The 15,755-nt window shown below is 51.8% G+C and overlaps 7 protein-coding genes across 7 annotated transcripts; all 7 read right to left on the reverse strand.

The window, feature by feature from the left end:
• Positions 1–239: 239 nt before the first annotated feature.
• CC1G_14211 (hypothetical protein) lies at positions 240–2,593 on the reverse strand (the record flags this gene model as incomplete). The annotated part of the gene is made up of 7 exons (XM_002911632.1): positions 240–565; positions 619–748; positions 807–926; positions 978–1,025; positions 1,084–1,666; positions 1,719–2,290; positions 2,348–2,593. 7 exons carry the CDS (start codon positions 2,591–2,593, stop codon positions 240–242), a joined length of 2,025 nt encoding a protein of 674 aa, XP_002911678.1.
• Positions 2,594–2,732: 139 nt separating this feature from the next.
• On the reverse strand, positions 2,733–5,470 carry CC1G_14212 (hypothetical protein; the record flags this gene model as incomplete). Its single annotated transcript, XM_002911633.1, has 11 exons — positions 4,928–5,470; positions 4,739–4,870; positions 4,354–4,683; positions 4,136–4,292; positions 4,041–4,075; positions 3,871–3,987; positions 3,638–3,823; positions 3,522–3,584; positions 3,338–3,468; positions 3,113–3,288; positions 2,733–3,061 (listed from the first exon to the last, which is right to left on the reverse strand). Exons 1-11 carry the CDS (start codon positions 5,429–5,431, stop codon positions 2,733–2,735), a joined length of 2,160 nt encoding a protein of 719 aa, XP_002911679.1. The 5' UTR covers positions 5,432–5,470.
• A 582-nt stretch (positions 5,471–6,052) lies between these two features.
• Positions 6,053–8,029, reverse strand: CC1G_14213 (hypothetical protein; the record flags this gene model as incomplete). The annotated part of the gene is made up of 2 exons (XM_002911634.1): positions 6,053–6,359; positions 6,417–8,029. The coding sequence occupies 2 exons, from the start codon at positions 8,027–8,029 to the stop codon at positions 6,053–6,055; spliced, it is 1,920 nt and encodes a 639-aa protein (XP_002911680.1).
• A 674-nt stretch (positions 8,030–8,703) lies between these two features.
• Positions 8,704–10,219, reverse strand: CC1G_07369 (hypothetical protein; the record flags this gene model as incomplete). The annotated part of the gene is made up of 6 exons (XM_001830402.1): positions 8,704–8,878; positions 8,928–8,958; positions 9,024–9,209; positions 9,259–9,381; positions 9,439–9,573; positions 9,628–10,219. The coding sequence occupies 6 exons, from the start codon at positions 10,217–10,219 to the stop codon at positions 8,704–8,706; spliced, it is 1,242 nt and encodes a 413-aa protein (XP_001830454.1).
• A 192-nt stretch (positions 10,220–10,411) lies between these two features.
• On the reverse strand, positions 10,412–11,636 carry CC1G_07370 (palmitoyl-protein thioesterase; the record flags this gene model as incomplete). Its single annotated transcript, XM_001830403.2, has 5 exons — positions 10,412–10,892; positions 10,945–11,138; positions 11,197–11,293; positions 11,355–11,479; positions 11,537–11,636. 5 exons carry the CDS (start codon positions 11,634–11,636, stop codon positions 10,458–10,460), a joined length of 951 nt encoding a protein of 316 aa, XP_001830455.2. The 3' UTR covers positions 10,412–10,457.
• A 145-nt stretch (positions 11,637–11,781) lies between these two features.
• Positions 11,782–14,345, reverse strand: CC1G_14214 (cysteinyl-tRNA synthetase; the record flags this gene model as incomplete). Its single annotated transcript, XM_002911635.1, has 4 exons — positions 11,782–12,586; positions 12,641–13,136; positions 13,189–13,999; positions 14,052–14,345. The coding sequence occupies 4 exons, from the start codon at positions 14,343–14,345 to the stop codon at positions 11,782–11,784; spliced, it is 2,406 nt and encodes an 801-aa protein (XP_002911681.1).
• A 171-nt stretch (positions 14,346–14,516) lies between these two features.
• CC1G_14215 (hypothetical protein) lies at positions 14,517–15,371 on the reverse strand (the record flags this gene model as incomplete). Its single annotated transcript, XM_002911636.1, has 2 exons — positions 14,517–15,086; positions 15,147–15,371. 2 exons carry the CDS (start codon positions 15,369–15,371, stop codon positions 14,517–14,519), a joined length of 795 nt encoding a protein of 264 aa, XP_002911682.1.
• Between the last annotated feature and the right edge of the window lie 384 nt (positions 15,372–15,755).

The raw sequence follows: 15,755 nt of genomic DNA on the forward strand, positions 1-15,755 counted from the left end.
CGAGCGCTCCCCAGATATCCGCCTTTGAATGAGCTTATGATCAAGTTCATGACAACCCATTTGACACCGCAGGTTGCATTGGACCTTGATCAAGCACTAGCCGAGGTGGTTACAAAAACGAGCTTCGACGTCGTGTCTTTGCTGGTGCAGAAGCTACACGGGCATACGATGGCACCAGTTGGAACGACGGGGAAGGCAAAGGGGAAGAAGAAAGGAAAGAAGAAAGGAACAAATTATCCCTACTGAGAAGCACTCTGCGACCGTTTCCATATCCTTGCTGGGATCCCAAATGTACCACCACGCCTGGAAATCTCTTCCAACTCGTCCATCTTGATGTCCATCCCAACGGCTCCTCGTACCTCTATGTCAATCCCCCTTTGTTTAGATTCATCGAATGAAACGGTGATTTCAACGAGACCAGTTATCGGCGGTCGTTCTGGTGAAGTCATGACAATCTTGGGGCGATGGACCGTTGAGACAGAGAGAGGGTCGAAGACAGTATCCGTCGAGACGTTGTGATGGGGGAGGTAGACGTTGATAGGGAGATGTCGTGGTTGGTACGAGCCTCCAGCGACTGTTAGCAATGTGCTGTTGCGAGTTCAACGCGCAGGCACGCACCAGTCAAAATCGAGTTGAGGTCGACATCGGGCGATTCGTGATCATTCGGCGTATCGGGAGTGACAAGTTCCTCAGGCCGCCAATCACACCCGTTCAACATCTCATTTAACCAACTCTGCTCCCGTACGATCTGGAAACGGGAATCGATGATTAGGCAATCCGTCGATAGCGAGCTGAAGTGACACTACCTCAAGGATACCCCAAACTTCTTTGAGTGTGTGGACTGGAACTTGCTGAAGCCTGAACCCAGGTTCTTCCGGGGCCGTTAGTCGAAGCTTGAGTGGAGGGTGTGCTTGCGATGGTGAAGTCTAACCTGGGGTTTTAGCGGGGGCCTCAACTCGGTAGAACGGAACTCCTACATATGTTGCCACATAGAATTCAGATGATTTCCCTGGCTCAGGGTTCAGCTGCAGACCGATATGTCAACTCCCTGGAAACTAATTCACTTCAACGAGTGGCACTCACCAGCAGGTCAACCCAACTACTGCCACGGAAGGCATGAAGCGATGCCATGACATCCATCCCGCCGATCCCACCTCCCAACGGGTTCAGCACAAGTTCAATCTCCCGCATTCTAGATTGGCTCATCACAATTCCTGGTACTCTTCCGTTATTCGTAAAGTCAAGGATCCATTCATACTGCCCAGTCTCGGAATCTCCGGTGAGCATGAGGTCGTCCGACAGTTTTGGCAAGTCATAGTTGATTTCAGAGCCGGCAGAGACCAGGGGGAATGTAGGTCTGGAGGCAAAGGTTGAGGACCCTCCGAGTGAAGGCACGAACACTCGGATCAGTCGAAGTGTGGCCAGAGTGGTTCCCGGTGGCGATTCGGCAAGAGTTGAGCGGAGGAAGGGGAGTGGTATATCGAGCGGTATCGGGGAATTCTGTTGTGGCTGAAGGCTTTCTGGGATGTCTGATATCATCGAGAGGTACGCGAGAGGCGAGATATAGACCAGGAATGAAAGGGACGGAGCTAGAAGGTAAGGGATTGGGAGGCCATGACTGCGCCTCAAAAATATGTCCAGCGGTACATGAGGTTGCGAGAGTGAACTGGAATTTGGGTTAGAGCTCGAGAATCAACTCAAATTTCTGACGGACATACGATGCTATTGCAGATGCCTCCTTCACCGCAAAGCCTTCCACAGTCGGGCCCACTTCGTCAAGAGCCGTGAACCATTTCAAGCCCCCGTCGTGCTGCCTTTGGGTCAACTGGTCCAGCATAACAAGGTACTGGAGTTGAAGTAGGACGTTCTCTCCTAATTTGGCCGCCTTTTGCGGGTCCCTGACGTCTTCTGGTTGTTGCACCTCCACGCAGAATGCTTGAATGATATTCAGCAGGAACCCGTCCAATGCCGTGGACGTCGATTGGGCACTTGGAATGGCATAGGAGGTTTTGACCCTTGATACTGAGACGCGTGGCTTCAATGGGTTTGTCCGTTCAATCACAAAATCGATGTCGACCACTATAACATTGCCACCCAGGATGATTGTCGGCGTGTCCTTTGGTTTTGTGTCGTCCAGGAAGGCTTGCAGCCCCGCCAATTCGCACCAATTTTGTAACCGAGAGATACACCAATCTGGGATCTGAGCGGGTATGAGGGGAATACTTTCTCCGTAGTTGATGTTGTTTCGGTTGCGGAGGGCGCTAATGATATGACGGCTCTGCGTTTCAGACTACTAGATTCACTGAGGGTTAATCAGCGTTGTGAATGGAGAGCCAGAGATTCTGACCGTATGCAACGTTTGTGCAATGCTCGAGCCTTGTCGCAACAGCGAGATGAGCTTTGGGTTCGTCCAAGGGGCATTGGCATATGCAGTGAGTGACTCGGAGATATCGTCCGTTGTTTCTACGAGTTCCTTGAGGAGCGCCGTCGTCTCTGCTGTCTTCGAAGCGAATGAATGGACAACATTTTCTGGAAAAGCGTTGTATTCTTGGAATTTGTTCAGAGAAGAGTCAAGAGTTTGAGTTGGTTGCATGACAAGAAGGGCAAGGCTCGCATCAATAATTCGCGAGACGCGACCATCAAAATTCCGAGCAGGCGACGTGAGTAAGTACAGTCAGTAATCTAAAGGATGGTAGATGCAACAATATCTGCAAAGTTCATTAAGATCTATTCTACTGTGCAATACCCCCTCCGAAGGAAGGCGTGGCGTGAGGGAATGACGGAGCGTTCGACGGGACCCGGCCAAAGTCCGTTGATTCAAAGAAACCCGCGTTTCCAAGGTCGTTCAAAGGAGTTTGATACTGGCTCCTTGGAGTACCAGCAGGACCAGGAGATGGTGGTGCTAGGTTAACCGGAGCACGGCCATTAGAGGACGGGAGAAGAACTGGTTGAACAGGCATGGTATAACGGATGTCGAGATCTTCGAGAACTGTTTTGAGGTGTCGCATGAAAGCGTTTCGTCTGGCCCATCTCGCACCCCAGTCTTGCCAGTTAGAGCGATCTAAAAACATAGTCAGCAAACAGTAAGCCACTTCCAGTGTCTATCGCTTACGTTCGATGGCCACAATGAGATGCAATGCGTTCTGATACTCCATCTTGTCGATGTTGAGAGCAAAGCCTGACCATTCGCGACTGTTGTCATTGATGTATGCGGATATCCTGGTCTTGAGCTGCTCGATAACCTCAATAGGTGTCGTATAAGCAACCATGAGGTTCGTTGTCTCCCACCTGGATGACTTGTGAGGACGGTAGCCGGAAACTCGTTATAGACACTCACATGGATTTACTGCGCCTCAAATTGTGAACCAGTTTCTCGCTAGCGAGCAACGTATTCGGCGCAACAATTTCCTGCCCATCTACTCGACGGAATGTGGTTGCGAAGAGACCGAATTCTTTGACGAAAAGGATCTTTGGCAATGTTTTCAGTGGTTACTCCAAAGGCTTGACACGAACCGATTTACCTGGTCGTCAATGATCACGAGGTCACCAACATCGAAGACGTGTGTTGAAAAGATGAAGATCAACTGAGGCGACCAAACATGAGCTCCAGGTCGATAGCGGCCCTTAATGAACTCACCGATTCGAACAAAGTTTGCGCAGAGTTGCCAAAGACAAAGGAAAACCCAAGGACGATGGTGGCCAGGGGGACGAGGGAGGAAATAGTGTTATCCCTCTTGAAGATGAGCAGACAAATGAACAACACCAGCAGAATCGCAACGCAGAGCAAGACTGCGTCTAGCTTTGCTACTATGGAACCAACATCCTGGTGAAGAATGAGCTAATTTATCCCTCACGATGACATCCTCGTACCTTGAGCCCAGCTGCCAATGCTTTTCGCTCCCGGTATATTCTTTGCACGGCATCACGCATTTCTCGTTTTGTGATGTCCCCGTTGCCGTCTTTGTCGAAAATGGCAAAAGCCTCGTGCTATTCAAGTCCATGAGAAAGGGGAAGGAAAGCGGCGACACGTTTGCACTTACAGCTTCCGCAGTAGTGTTGAAGTAAGGATAAAAGTCTGAATTCGGTATAGTGTCATTAAAAGTCGACAAGAAAAGGACGCAATAGTCGAACATACCTTCAACAATGAGGTGAGCACGCGGAGGTTCTACATCACTCAAGACGGAAAACAGTTTGCGAGCCAGCCTTCTTGCAGAGTAGACACCGCTAACGTCCACGACGCCTTTGTTGAATTTGGAATCTTTGAGGGCGACCTGCGCAATAGCACCTCCAACCTACAAGACAATGAGCGCATCAGCGAAATTCGGAATTAGCGACGGTTAAATCGTAACGAACTTGATCAACAATGACGTTTGCCATCCTCCTAGCGCTTTTACGTTGATTTGGTGCCGTAGTGTTGGCGGGTGGTAGTGACCTGGAACTAGATTTTGGTGACATGCCGGTGTTCCAAATGTCGAAACTGCTGCTTCCACCTTTGCCCGTCCTCCTGCCATAAGGCGACTTCTTGGTCGGAGAAGGGCTTGCACTGGAAAGGTGATCAAGGGCTCGAAGCGCAATCCTGTTTTCCGCGAGTCGGTCTGCCAAGGCGGTTTGGTGGAAGTTGATGGCAATGTAGTGAAGGACCACTTTCTCGACCAGGAGAAGCATGGCTGCAGAGAAGAAAACCTGAGTTCATTAATCAGTCTCGAGGGGGTGACGATAAGGAGAGCTTATCCCTCACCTGCATCAATTGGTTGATGATCTTCCAATAGGAACCTGGTGGATGGTAGACTGCTCGGATAACGGACAATGCAACCCATGCCCAGGTGACATCAAGAACCAGCTTGAAGTAGAGCCTAACGGCCATGAATAGCTACAGGAGACTACATCAGCATTCCGTGCACTGAGGAGATGAGAAAAGGGGACTTACGTCTATCTGAATTTTGAGCCTTTCCACCTGGCGGCTAGTAAAAGCGGAGGTAATGAGGAGGACGACGTGAGGGATGGCATCCACGAATATATACGTTCCACAGATTGCAGCCCAATTGATGGTAAACCACAGCGACCAGACGTGAACGTGTATCTTGGCAGGGCTGTTGGGGAACCGGACGTTCACGACAATAAGCGGGGTGACGAGGATAGCGACTCCGATGCAGGCAATGAGGAAAACTCGTACAAAAAGGGACAGCTTCATGAAAGCCAGCCAGAGGCGCCGTCCTCGTTTTGCTTCTACATCTGCCTGAACGTTGGTGCTGTCGTCGTCTTTGTCCCAGTCGAAGTCGTCGTCGTCGGAAGTTTGGCTGGTGGATGTTCCTGGACTGGAGCATCGGGAACCATGGTCCATGCGGGAGCGATCTGGGGGATCCTTGAGGTCATGGTCAGTGTCAAGGGGCTGCAGCTTCAGTGGCTCAGGTAAACGAGGGGAATTGGCCATGGTAGCCGCTGTTGCGTGAGAGCCAAGTTGAGAGCTGGCATTCCAAGCCAACTCACACAATTCTGTTTAAAGGTCCAAGATCATAAGCGCTCCACACTCGCTCGCCGTCTTAATTTTCCTGATCATCCAATCTTACGTCACCAATCCTCGATTTGCCAAGACAGACAGTAAAAGAACATAAATGGGAGCTGTAAGTACAACATAGAAGTTGGAAGTTAGAACTACTAATAACACTATGGAAAGGAATAACAATATGGTATCGTCGCAACCAAGATTAAACCGTTCGGAAAAAAAAGATAGCCATTGAAAACATATGTGTGAATGGAGTTTAGGTGGGAGGCCATGCAGTACTCTGCACATCCTCACCCCATTTTTCCCATACGAAAGCTTGAAATTGTACCAGATGGATGGATAAATTGTCCAGTGCTTTGCTCCCAAATTCTCTAAAGTGTCGCTGGCGGAGTAGATCGAGGAGAGATATCCAAGGAGTGGGTTCGTGGAGATTGTCCAATATTCGGCGTGATTTTTGCGTGTAGAGGTGGAGCAACGGGTTGAAGGGGTCGTAATAGGTTGTCAAAAAGGCGTCGCGAGAGTTGGTTGTATAATAGCTAAATCGAGCTGTTAGGATCCTTCCAGAGCGGAGAAAACAGCCACATACCGATACATGGCCACTGCCAATGCTATCTGAAGAATCGCAAGAGAAACGATCCAGAACCACCTAATTGGGAGCCTGGTCACAACGACGGTGGCAGGCGTCTGTGACAAATGCTCGGTGCCCCCGTTCGTTAAGGAAGCAAGCCTATCCTTGACATCGTCATTGGCAGCGCGCATCTGCTGCACCAGCTTCCTCCGCTTCTCCCTGGAGTTGATGGATACAGCATCCAACTCTTTGATATGCGCAAGGTCAGACTTGACTTGAGCGCTGGACCTAATGGAGAGTCTCTGATTAGTCTGCCTCTACTGCTGGCTGATAGGCTGCACTCACCGATCGAGATCGTGAATTTCGTGAACAAGCTCGTCAAGTCCCTGTCTCATACGAGATAACACCTCCTCTTTAGTTCCAGCTGGCTCTCCTTCGCTCTTCTCCTCCACGCTTTCCACACTATCTTCCACAGCATTTCCCAGCGCATCCACCATCCTAATCGGCTGTCGTCGCGGAGTCTTAATGGAACTGAAGTCAACATTGTTTTCCTCCCTGGTCTCATTTCCGAAGGCATCGAGGACTCGGATGCCAGGTCCCTTCTTGCCACGACTAGGAGACGTGGGAGCCAATTGCGGACTATCAGGTGGCGTTTGAAGTGGGTTGCGAAGCTGCACAGGTGGCAATCCCTTCGATTCAGCAAACAAAAAATCATCCTCTGTTCCAACACCGACGTCGCTCGTCTCGGAAGGTTCAGCATCGAACCTGACACTCTTTCGAGCTGCAGCGGGAGTTGGAACCCATCCACCTGGGGCCGCTGGAGTCTGAGCATCGTGGTACTTGCCCTTGGCAAAAGAGGAAACCGGCGTCGAGAAACCTGCAGGTGGTTGCCCCTGGCGCTGTTCCATAAGGCTCGAGTCTCCTTCGCCGGCATCCGATTCCAGCTCCGTATCTGTCTCGACCGACTGATCAACGTACTGGACGTTCCTCGCCGGAGCAGGCGTCGCCAGCCAACCGCCAGGTGGACGGGGTGTTTGAATGGCAGTCCAATTGGGTCCGTCTGAAGAAGCAGGTGCCAACGGGTTGAATGAGATGGAATCCGAATATGAACGCCGTCTGCGTCTGGCCGCTGGAGTGTCAGCCCAAGCACCTGGAGGCCTCGGAGTCTTGAATGCCGTAGAGTCGGCGGCCGACGGGAACAGTCGCGTTTGCGCAGGGGTCTGCCATGTCACATCGCTGTCTGACTCGTCTGTAGGTGGACCGGGAAGCTCGGGAACCCCTGCATGGGAGGGTGACTTGAGTTCTAGCTTGGAATATGACCGGGAAGAGGAATCACGAGGAGGAGTCGCAGTGAATGAAGGTAATTCATGATTAGAGGGATCAAGCGGTGTGGAATTATAGGGAGCGTCGACCTCGGACTCAAAGAACTCGGGTTGACTGGCATCTTGAGGTCCAGCTGCTGAAACCTCTAGCGGCTGCGCTATCGGTGTCGGCGGCGGCTCCGGAGAATCGACAGGGGGTGGAGGTATTGTTTTTAGGGTTGGAGTTAGTTCTTGAGGTGACCCATCTTCCTTAGAAGGGGACGGCGGATGAAGCCCTCCATCGTGGACAGCCTGGCTCTCGTCCTCGCTTGCAGAGGAGGTAACTTGTTCTGGAGGCGGCTGCTCGGGAGGGAATTGCACAACGGGTACCGGCTTTGCCTTTCTCGGAGATGGTGTAGGAATCAGACTCCTCCGGGGTGCTCGAAGGGATGACCTGTCTCCTGGGGTCGCGGTTGAGGCCATCGACATTGACTGCGTCGACGAGTGCCAGGACATGCGGTTCGCGCGTGACGAAGCAGCACTGCGGTTGGCCGAGGGACTGGCAGCAATATCTCGTCCCAATATCCTGCCCGTGCTCGTGCTTGGAGATGCAAGCGATGTGAGACTATGTCGCTTATTGTGGGAGGGAGACGTCATAGAAGCGTTGTGTTGGGCTAGTAGGCGACTGCTCAGAGGCGAGCTGCGAGGAGAGCTTGCGGAAGAGTCTGGGGTCGAACGCAATCGCACCCGAGCGCGAATATCGGCTATCGAGCGGGGAGAGGCGAGTCTCGAGGCTGTAGAGGAAGGATTGTAAAGATCATCACCATCTACATCCTCGAGACTACCAGTAGAAGATAGACTGTCGGCCCTCCTCCTTGCATGCCATACTGGACGGGGCGAATTCCAATTTCTTTCCCGTTCAAGAATGATTTCTTCCATGAGAGGGTCATATTCTTCCTGGCTGCCGTATTGCGAACTGGTTGGAGAATCCTGACGCTCTGCGTTGAGTGAGCTATGTCGTCGAAGGGCTTGCATTACCGCTGGGGAGAGTTGGTAAGGTCTGGGAGATGACGAGGTGTTTGCTGTTGTGAGACTATGAGTGCGTTGGCGGTCATCTCGTTTGGTGGAATTCAAGCTGAGACTCGAGGTGGGACGGGATAAGGTCCTGTTGGGCTTGTTCCACTCCCGTTCGCGTCGATGCGCTTCATCTTGATCTAGTTCTCGAAGTCGCTCTCGATCTATGAATTCGTCGTAAGTTGTGAACGCTTCTGCGTAGTACTCGCGACTTACAATCCGCTTGCGAGAATGAACTACTGCGGGAAGAGGATGCATCAGATAAACGGGGAGAAGAAACGACTCTGGTCCGTGGTGTTAGTGTTCTCGCGGTGAGTGAGGAACGAGACCCTGCACGGGACAAGGAACTCGTGGATCGTTCTTGTGTTAGGTTTCCGGGCGATTTGGGAGATGAAGAGGTTGCCTTGGAGGCGTTGCGAATGGAAGGCGATCCTAGTGGGGGATTGAGTGGCGTGATCATGTAGAGATAACCGCCACTTACTGTCGTTCAACGGTGTGTGGCTTGTGGAAGTCTGTGGGAATGAAACTTAAACCCTGTCAGCGGGGATGGTTCGGGATAGATGGAGATCTGCCGCACCTGGTCTTGAGGGGGTGGTGGTGGGTTGAGGTATCACAGATTGACGGTCTGATTCTGGTGAGCTGGGGAAATCCACATTGGGATTCGCTTCTGACGCATTGCCCGGCTCTGCAATGCCTGTCGGGAATTCGTAACTATCAGCAACATCGAATGCCCTCTGCATTTCAGAATCATGGTCGAGAAGATCTGGATGAACATAAGCCCAAGGTGCAAGTAGAATGATCAAGTGGCTTACTGGATTGCATCTGGAATTGAGACATCTGGAGCGAATGGTGCGGGGTGCTTGTTGCTGCCGGAGGGGAGGTTCGCGAAGAGTTGAGTTCCCGTAGAAGCTCCGCTGTATCGTCGCTCAGGTCCTCTGAAGCAAGGAAATCCGTCAGCTTGCTGTTGGAGGGGCGCCACGGGTGCAACGTACGCTTCGTCGGCGACTGCGAGCGATCATGGTGTTCGGCCTTGGAGTGGTTCATAATTCGCTGGCGGAGAACCTCGAGCGACGTTAAAGCTGTCCCTTTGCCCTTGATTGCGGAGGCTGGTGTGTCTTGAGACGTTCCTGCAGGGAAAGTTTCAGACGGCGTGGGGAGCCCAAGTAGTGAAGGCGACACACGATATGAGTTTTCAACCTCTTCGTCGCTCAAGCTCTTCCGTTTCGCCTTGTGCTTAGCCCTTTCAGTCCTGGGACTCTCCACTTCACTCGTATCAATGCTATTCCGCCGTGGCCGAGGTTTTTGAGGAGTATCGCCTGGAGGTCGCAGAGCATGAGAAAAAACGCCGCGAAGACTGGTTTGGGCCTCGCTGGGTGCTGCAGTTGCATGTGTGGTGTCCATTGCATCTGAGTCCGATTCGTACGTCGCCAGAGAGTGGGGAGGTCGAGTTGCCACAGGGGTAGTCGAAGGGGAGCCATTGGGAACGCGAGCAAGGAGAGCGCGTAGACGATCCACAGGCTTCTGGGTTTCGCTTTCCCCTGGTAGCTTCGATGCTCTTAGTCTTGGTGTGGCGTGGTCGTCACTTCCCAGTTCATCGGAAGACTTGTCCAGGTCGCTGAACTCGACATCCATGAGCTGGGTGAGCTCTGGTAGACGGGATGGCCCAGCCTGCAGGCTTGACGCAGTGGTCGCGGTACTCTCGTCACCGACGACGTGACCAGTCCTGGTGAGCCTTCTTCGGCTGTGGCCAAGCTGCGTCGTCGGTGTGTCCATGTCGTTGGGAACAATCCCTGGCCTTGAGGTCGTCGAACGGCGCCGCCTTCAACGAGTTACGGAAAGACAAGCAATTGTTTCCCATTCGCCAAACTCTCTGTTTGCGCTTTTCTCACGTGATGGTTTTTCCCTTTTTGGCAGTGGCACCCATTCAACTTCCAAGTTCAAGGCCCCTTGATCAGTCTCATTATTGAATGAAGAGATTCATGGATATTGCAGAAAAAACTAGCACCCGTCACTATCCCATCTGTCCACCGGCGAATCCCCTCACTATGCGCTCCCAACACTCCCCAATTTCCATATGCTCCCCCTGACAAGTCTCGAGAACCACATCGCCTCGCTCATCCAACTTTCGCAGCCCAATCCAGTCTTCTTTGTATAGCGGTTGCAACCGCATAGGAATGATCTGCTTCTCGATCGACAAAAGTTGCTGTGATACCGATCCTGACCCTGAGTCGTCTTCAGGGACCGGCTCCGACCCGAACCAGGAGCTCTCCTTGGGAACAACAGTCTTATCCTCCGTGAAGAGTACAAGGACCAGCTTGTTCAAAGACGCCAAGTTGTTCGCGTAGGTCGCATTTCGGGCGTCGGGACGTTCATTGTTGATAGATGTGAGGAAATGGTTGGCTTCTAGGTACGTTTTGTAGTTGGTCGGGTCGCGGAAGTATTGTGCCTGTGGAGACGTTCATGGAAGGTTCGCCGATGCACTGAAGCTCTTTGCGTACCTGAACAAGGTTGTTTTGTGCCCAACCCCCGTAGACCGCCCCTTTCGCTGCTCGACGTGCTACTTGACAAAGGAAGTCGTAGCGAGCACATACGGGAATATCAGAAATCCCCATGTGCTGCGAACCGAATGTGATGAGGTTGTGAACCTGTGGGGTGTTGTACCGTTCGACATAGGCTCTAAGGAACTGTCCACCTAAACAATTCACAATGAGTGTCATCTCGCCTCATGATCAAAGGATATTAATGCCTACCTTGGGAGAACCCTAATGCGTCGAATCCACCTTCGAGTTCAGGTATTGAGGCAAGCTGGTCGGCGACGAGGGCAATTTGTTCATTCACGTTCCCGTACTACAAGTTGGTTGTATCGCAGTCAGCCTCCCCATTCCCCTCTCCACTCACTCAGACGCACGAAGCCAGCCTTTCGGTCATCTTCCAATTTCTCTGAGATATACACGGAATGGACGAAGATTCCTGGATGTACACCCTTGATCAACTGCACAAACTCCAGCATTCCGGGTGATGCATAGGAATCTCCTGCATGAGTGGTGAGCATTTTGCTTGGACATTACCTTGAGAGGCTTGTATACGTACCTAACCCGTGCCATAGGACCAACGGTCGTGGCCCTTTACCGGTCACTGAGATGCATTGAACCAGGAGGGTGAAAACGGTGATGAGAGTTAGAGTCAACATACCATGCTTACGGTAAGTATATGCCCCAGTGTGGGCGCCTTCGCCCAATTTCACACTGCAAGCCGTCATCGCCACACTCATCCTAAAGCCTTCGGTATTTCTGTTCTACATACCAATACATTTACATATCTGTACGTTAAAACATTCAGCCCTTCGCATCAGCAGCATCCTTTGCCAGCTGAGTCTCGTACAACTTCTTCTGCTTGTCCCAAGCCTTCTTCAAGGTCTTCTTCTTTGACTTGGTCACCTCCTCGCCCTGGGCGTCCTTCGTGGGAAGACCGTCCTCGTCCCACTCCGAGTACTCCTCCGTCCTGAACATATCCTGAGGCCTCACCCGCGCCTTCTCCGCCTTCTCCCTCTCTAATCGCTCGGCCTCTGCTTTAGCAGCAGCTTTCTTCGCCTCTTTCTCGAGTTGTGCCTGTACCTTGGCTTCACGGGCAGCGAGTAGTTCAGCGGGATCTCCAAACTTGATAAGAGCTGGTTCTCCTATCGAACTATCCCTATCTTCGAGAGAGACACCAAGGTGGAGAAGCTGGTCATCTCGAAGGCTGTCGCAGAGTTGAAGGAGTTCTTGGCAGACAGGGATGGTCTTATTGACGAGGGCAAGTGACTTGACTTGGTCTCGGAATCGCGACAAGGCTTGTACATATGGGAGGGCGACGGCTTCTTTGTTCTGTGCACCGTCGGGACCGGCGGGCGCGTCTGTGCCCCAACCAATGAGGTCCGCGGAAGTTGACAAACCAAAGATGCGAAGCATCTTTGTTACCCATCGCGCGACCTCCCTGACGGCTGTGAGGGAGAAGTAGGCGTCGGGGTTGCTAGCTGACTTTTGATTCTCCTTGAGGTAGGTGTTAGTCTTGCTGATGAGATCGAGGATGGTGGAAAGCGCTGAGCCAGTGTTGAATGAATCGCACAACGCGACATGAAGATCTTTTTGGGCGGTTTCGAGACTGCGACACGATCAGGTCTACTGAACACACCGTCGACACGGAAAACAGACGTACTCGGTGAAGAGCTGCTTCTCTTGCGACCTGAACAAATGCCTTGGGCGGGGTCCACCGCTCGTCTCCGACTCCCGTGTAAGTGCCTCCACGTTCGAGAAGAAGTTCGTAACGGTCTTCTCCCAAAGATCGACTTCAGCCCTGAAGTTTTGAGATATTTCCAGACCGCCTTTCCATCCACCCATCATGAAAAGAATACGCAGCTTCCTCGCAGTCCAATCGCCACTTGCCAAAGCATCCCTGATACTGATAAAGTTCTTCAAGGATTTTGACATCTTGCTACCAGCGATGGAAAGGTGACCCATGTGGATGAAATAGTTCACCCATTGAACAGGCCCTCGCGATTCCTTCGGGTTCTTGTGCCAGTAAGCTTCGGATTGCGCTAGTTCGTTGTCGTGGTGGGGAAATGCCAGATCAATTCCACCTGAATGGATATCGAACTGTGCTCCCAAAACTTGACTGGCCATCGCTGAACACTCAATGTGCCACCCAGGGCGGCCTATTCGAAGGTCATGAGGATCACATACTGCCAATGGGACAAGAGAGCGCACCGTAGCCCCAAGGGCTTTCCCAACCAGGCTCGCCAACTCGACTCTTCTTCCACAACGCAAAGTCTCGGGGACTTCGTTTCTGAGCCTTCTCGTTCTGAATCTCTGCCTCCGATGTGGTAGCGACATTGGTGGGTGCCTCGACAGCGGGTGTGTCCTCCTCCTGCTTGGCTTCACCTTTCCTATTTCCTGGTTCCAACTTTGCATAATAGTGCCCAGCCCTCTCGAACGCATCCACGTCGAAATAGACCGTCCCACCAGGGATAGCGTATGCGAACCCATTGTCAATAATTTGCTGAACAAACGCAATGTTCTCCGGAATAAACTCGCTGACGCGGGTTGTTACAGTCGGGGGGAGAATGTTGAGCGTTCGCAAATCCTCATTAAAGTGGTTCTCCCAGTACGCAGCATAATCGGCGAAAATGGCGTGCTGATCCGGTGATATTTCGCTTTTCTTAACATCCCCGAGGTAAATGGAGAGGACGCTGTCGACTAGTGGCCAGAATTGCGAGGGATCTGGAGAAGGATTGTTCTGGGCATCGCGGAGGGCTTTTGCTACGCTGTCGAGAGCAAGGATTCGGACTTTGAAGATCGTCTGGGTTTCGTCAAGGATAGGGCTCTCCAAGAGTGTTTTTTGAGTCGTCATCCATTCTGGCAGTTGCTCTATCGAGACAGTATCGTGGGGGAAGCCGGCCGTATCTTGAGCATATTTGTCGTATGCTAGTCTGGTATCCGCTAGCACCTGTGAGTCGATTTTTGGGTGATCGGCTTTGTACTTTGCGAGAAAATGTTGTTCACGAGCTCGTTTTATGATCTTTGGGTGAATTGCGTTAGATGTTAGACCGCAAGTTCTAGATTTAACAGACCTTGTCGTCGACATCAGTGACGTTTTGAACAAACTCGACTTCGTAGCCGAAGTAATCTCTCATTATCCGACGAAGAACATCAGTCGTGAGGTAGTTTCTTGCATGGCCAAGGTGACCAGCGTCATATACTGTTGGTCCACAGCAATACCAAGTTACTTTGCGACCTGAAGGATCTACAGGGATGAACGGAGTCTTGGTCTTCGTTAATGAATTGTAGAGCACCAACGGTGTGGAGGAAGAGATGGAGGGGTGTGGTGGACTCCAGGCCGGGGGATCTCGGTTTTCCAAAGCCATTTGTAAACCCTGGTATCGTCAGAAGAAAAAGCAGAAAGATCCAGAGGTATAGGTTTGAGGGGCAAGACAATTGACTCGATCAGAGTTAATAGGCGTCTCGGCATTTGCCGAGCCTAACTTGTAGTACACAAGTTCGATTCCTGGTACTGACTGTTTATTTTCAGAATCAAGTTACACAGAGATAACCTTTGTTTCGTCAAAACCCTCCGCACCCTTGCCATATCCGCGCTGATTGCTGAAGATTTTGACACCATTTTTTTCAAAGTTACAGCACCAATGCGTATGCCCGAACGCCCAAAGGACAATCGGAGGACCCCACCAGGAAGTCGTGGTCAATTCAGTCGCAAAGGCACTGCTAAGTATCCCGCCATCGTACTTGGGATTCCCAGTACCTTGAACCGTTGGGGCATGGTGTGTGAAGACTACGACCTTTTTGGCAGGATCCTCTTCGCGGATGGTCTCAACGGAACCCTTCAGCCAACTGACGTCCGCCTCATGGGCTTGAATATAGTCCGTTGGTTTAAAGTTGGTAATCCGGGCGAAGTCGTTGACGGCCCAGGAGAGAATGTCGAGCTTATCTTGGTCGAGCGCCGCCCATAGTGTACATCCAAGTATGGTCACATCAGGAGCGATGTCATATCGCCTCCTGTTGAGGAATATGAATTCTCCCCTGGACTTGTCGACTTCGCGGGCTTCGACAGATTTGGATGCGAATCCCTCCAGAGATGTCTCGTTCTCCGCCTGGAATCGGTGCAGCGGGAGTTAGGGGAGTTCGCTGTTCGGCTCGGGATACCGACGCACCAATGTCCTGATAAACGGCTCGTGGTTCCCGGAGACGAAAAAGACGCGTTCAAAGCGCGTCAGCTGGAACTCTAGCCAGACGAATAGCCGTTCATCTCGTGTCCATCCGATGTCGCCGAGCAAGGCGAGATTGGGGGCACAAGCAGGAAAGTCGAACGTGTACAAGGGGTCTTCTCCTCGTTCAAATTCAAGGTGAAGATCACTGAGAATCTGGATGTCAACCATTGATGTCGTCTGGCTGTTGAACGTTGAACGTTGAGAGCGCTGACTTGTTGAGCTCGATGTGTCCTGGCGTAATCAGCACCGTGGGTACTTGATGGTAAGGCGACGACCAACGACTTCCACGACGGCTCTGGACACCGAGTGAATGATCTTCGACGTTGTCTGTCTCCGTCTCAAACAATGGGCCTCACCAAATGGCCTCTCCGTATTCGCTGTCTTTCTCGTCTCGTTCGCTGTGATTTGCTGTCGACTTTGTCGACTTGCGCTGCTACAAGGGGGTGTTATCGCTCTTCTTGCCCCTCTGGCTACTTTGTGTGGTTGGTTGTATGCTAGAGCTTGTTTCATACCGCATGCACTCTCGAGCTTGGCTCAGGTTTCCCGCAAGCC

Source organism: Coprinopsis cinerea (assembly GCF_000182895.1).
Source record: "Coprinopsis cinerea okayama7#130 chromosome 3 map unlocalized cont3.3, whole genome shotgun sequence".
Taxonomy (NCBI): domain Eukaryota; kingdom Fungi; phylum Basidiomycota; class Agaricomycetes; order Agaricales; family Psathyrellaceae; genus Coprinopsis; species Coprinopsis cinerea.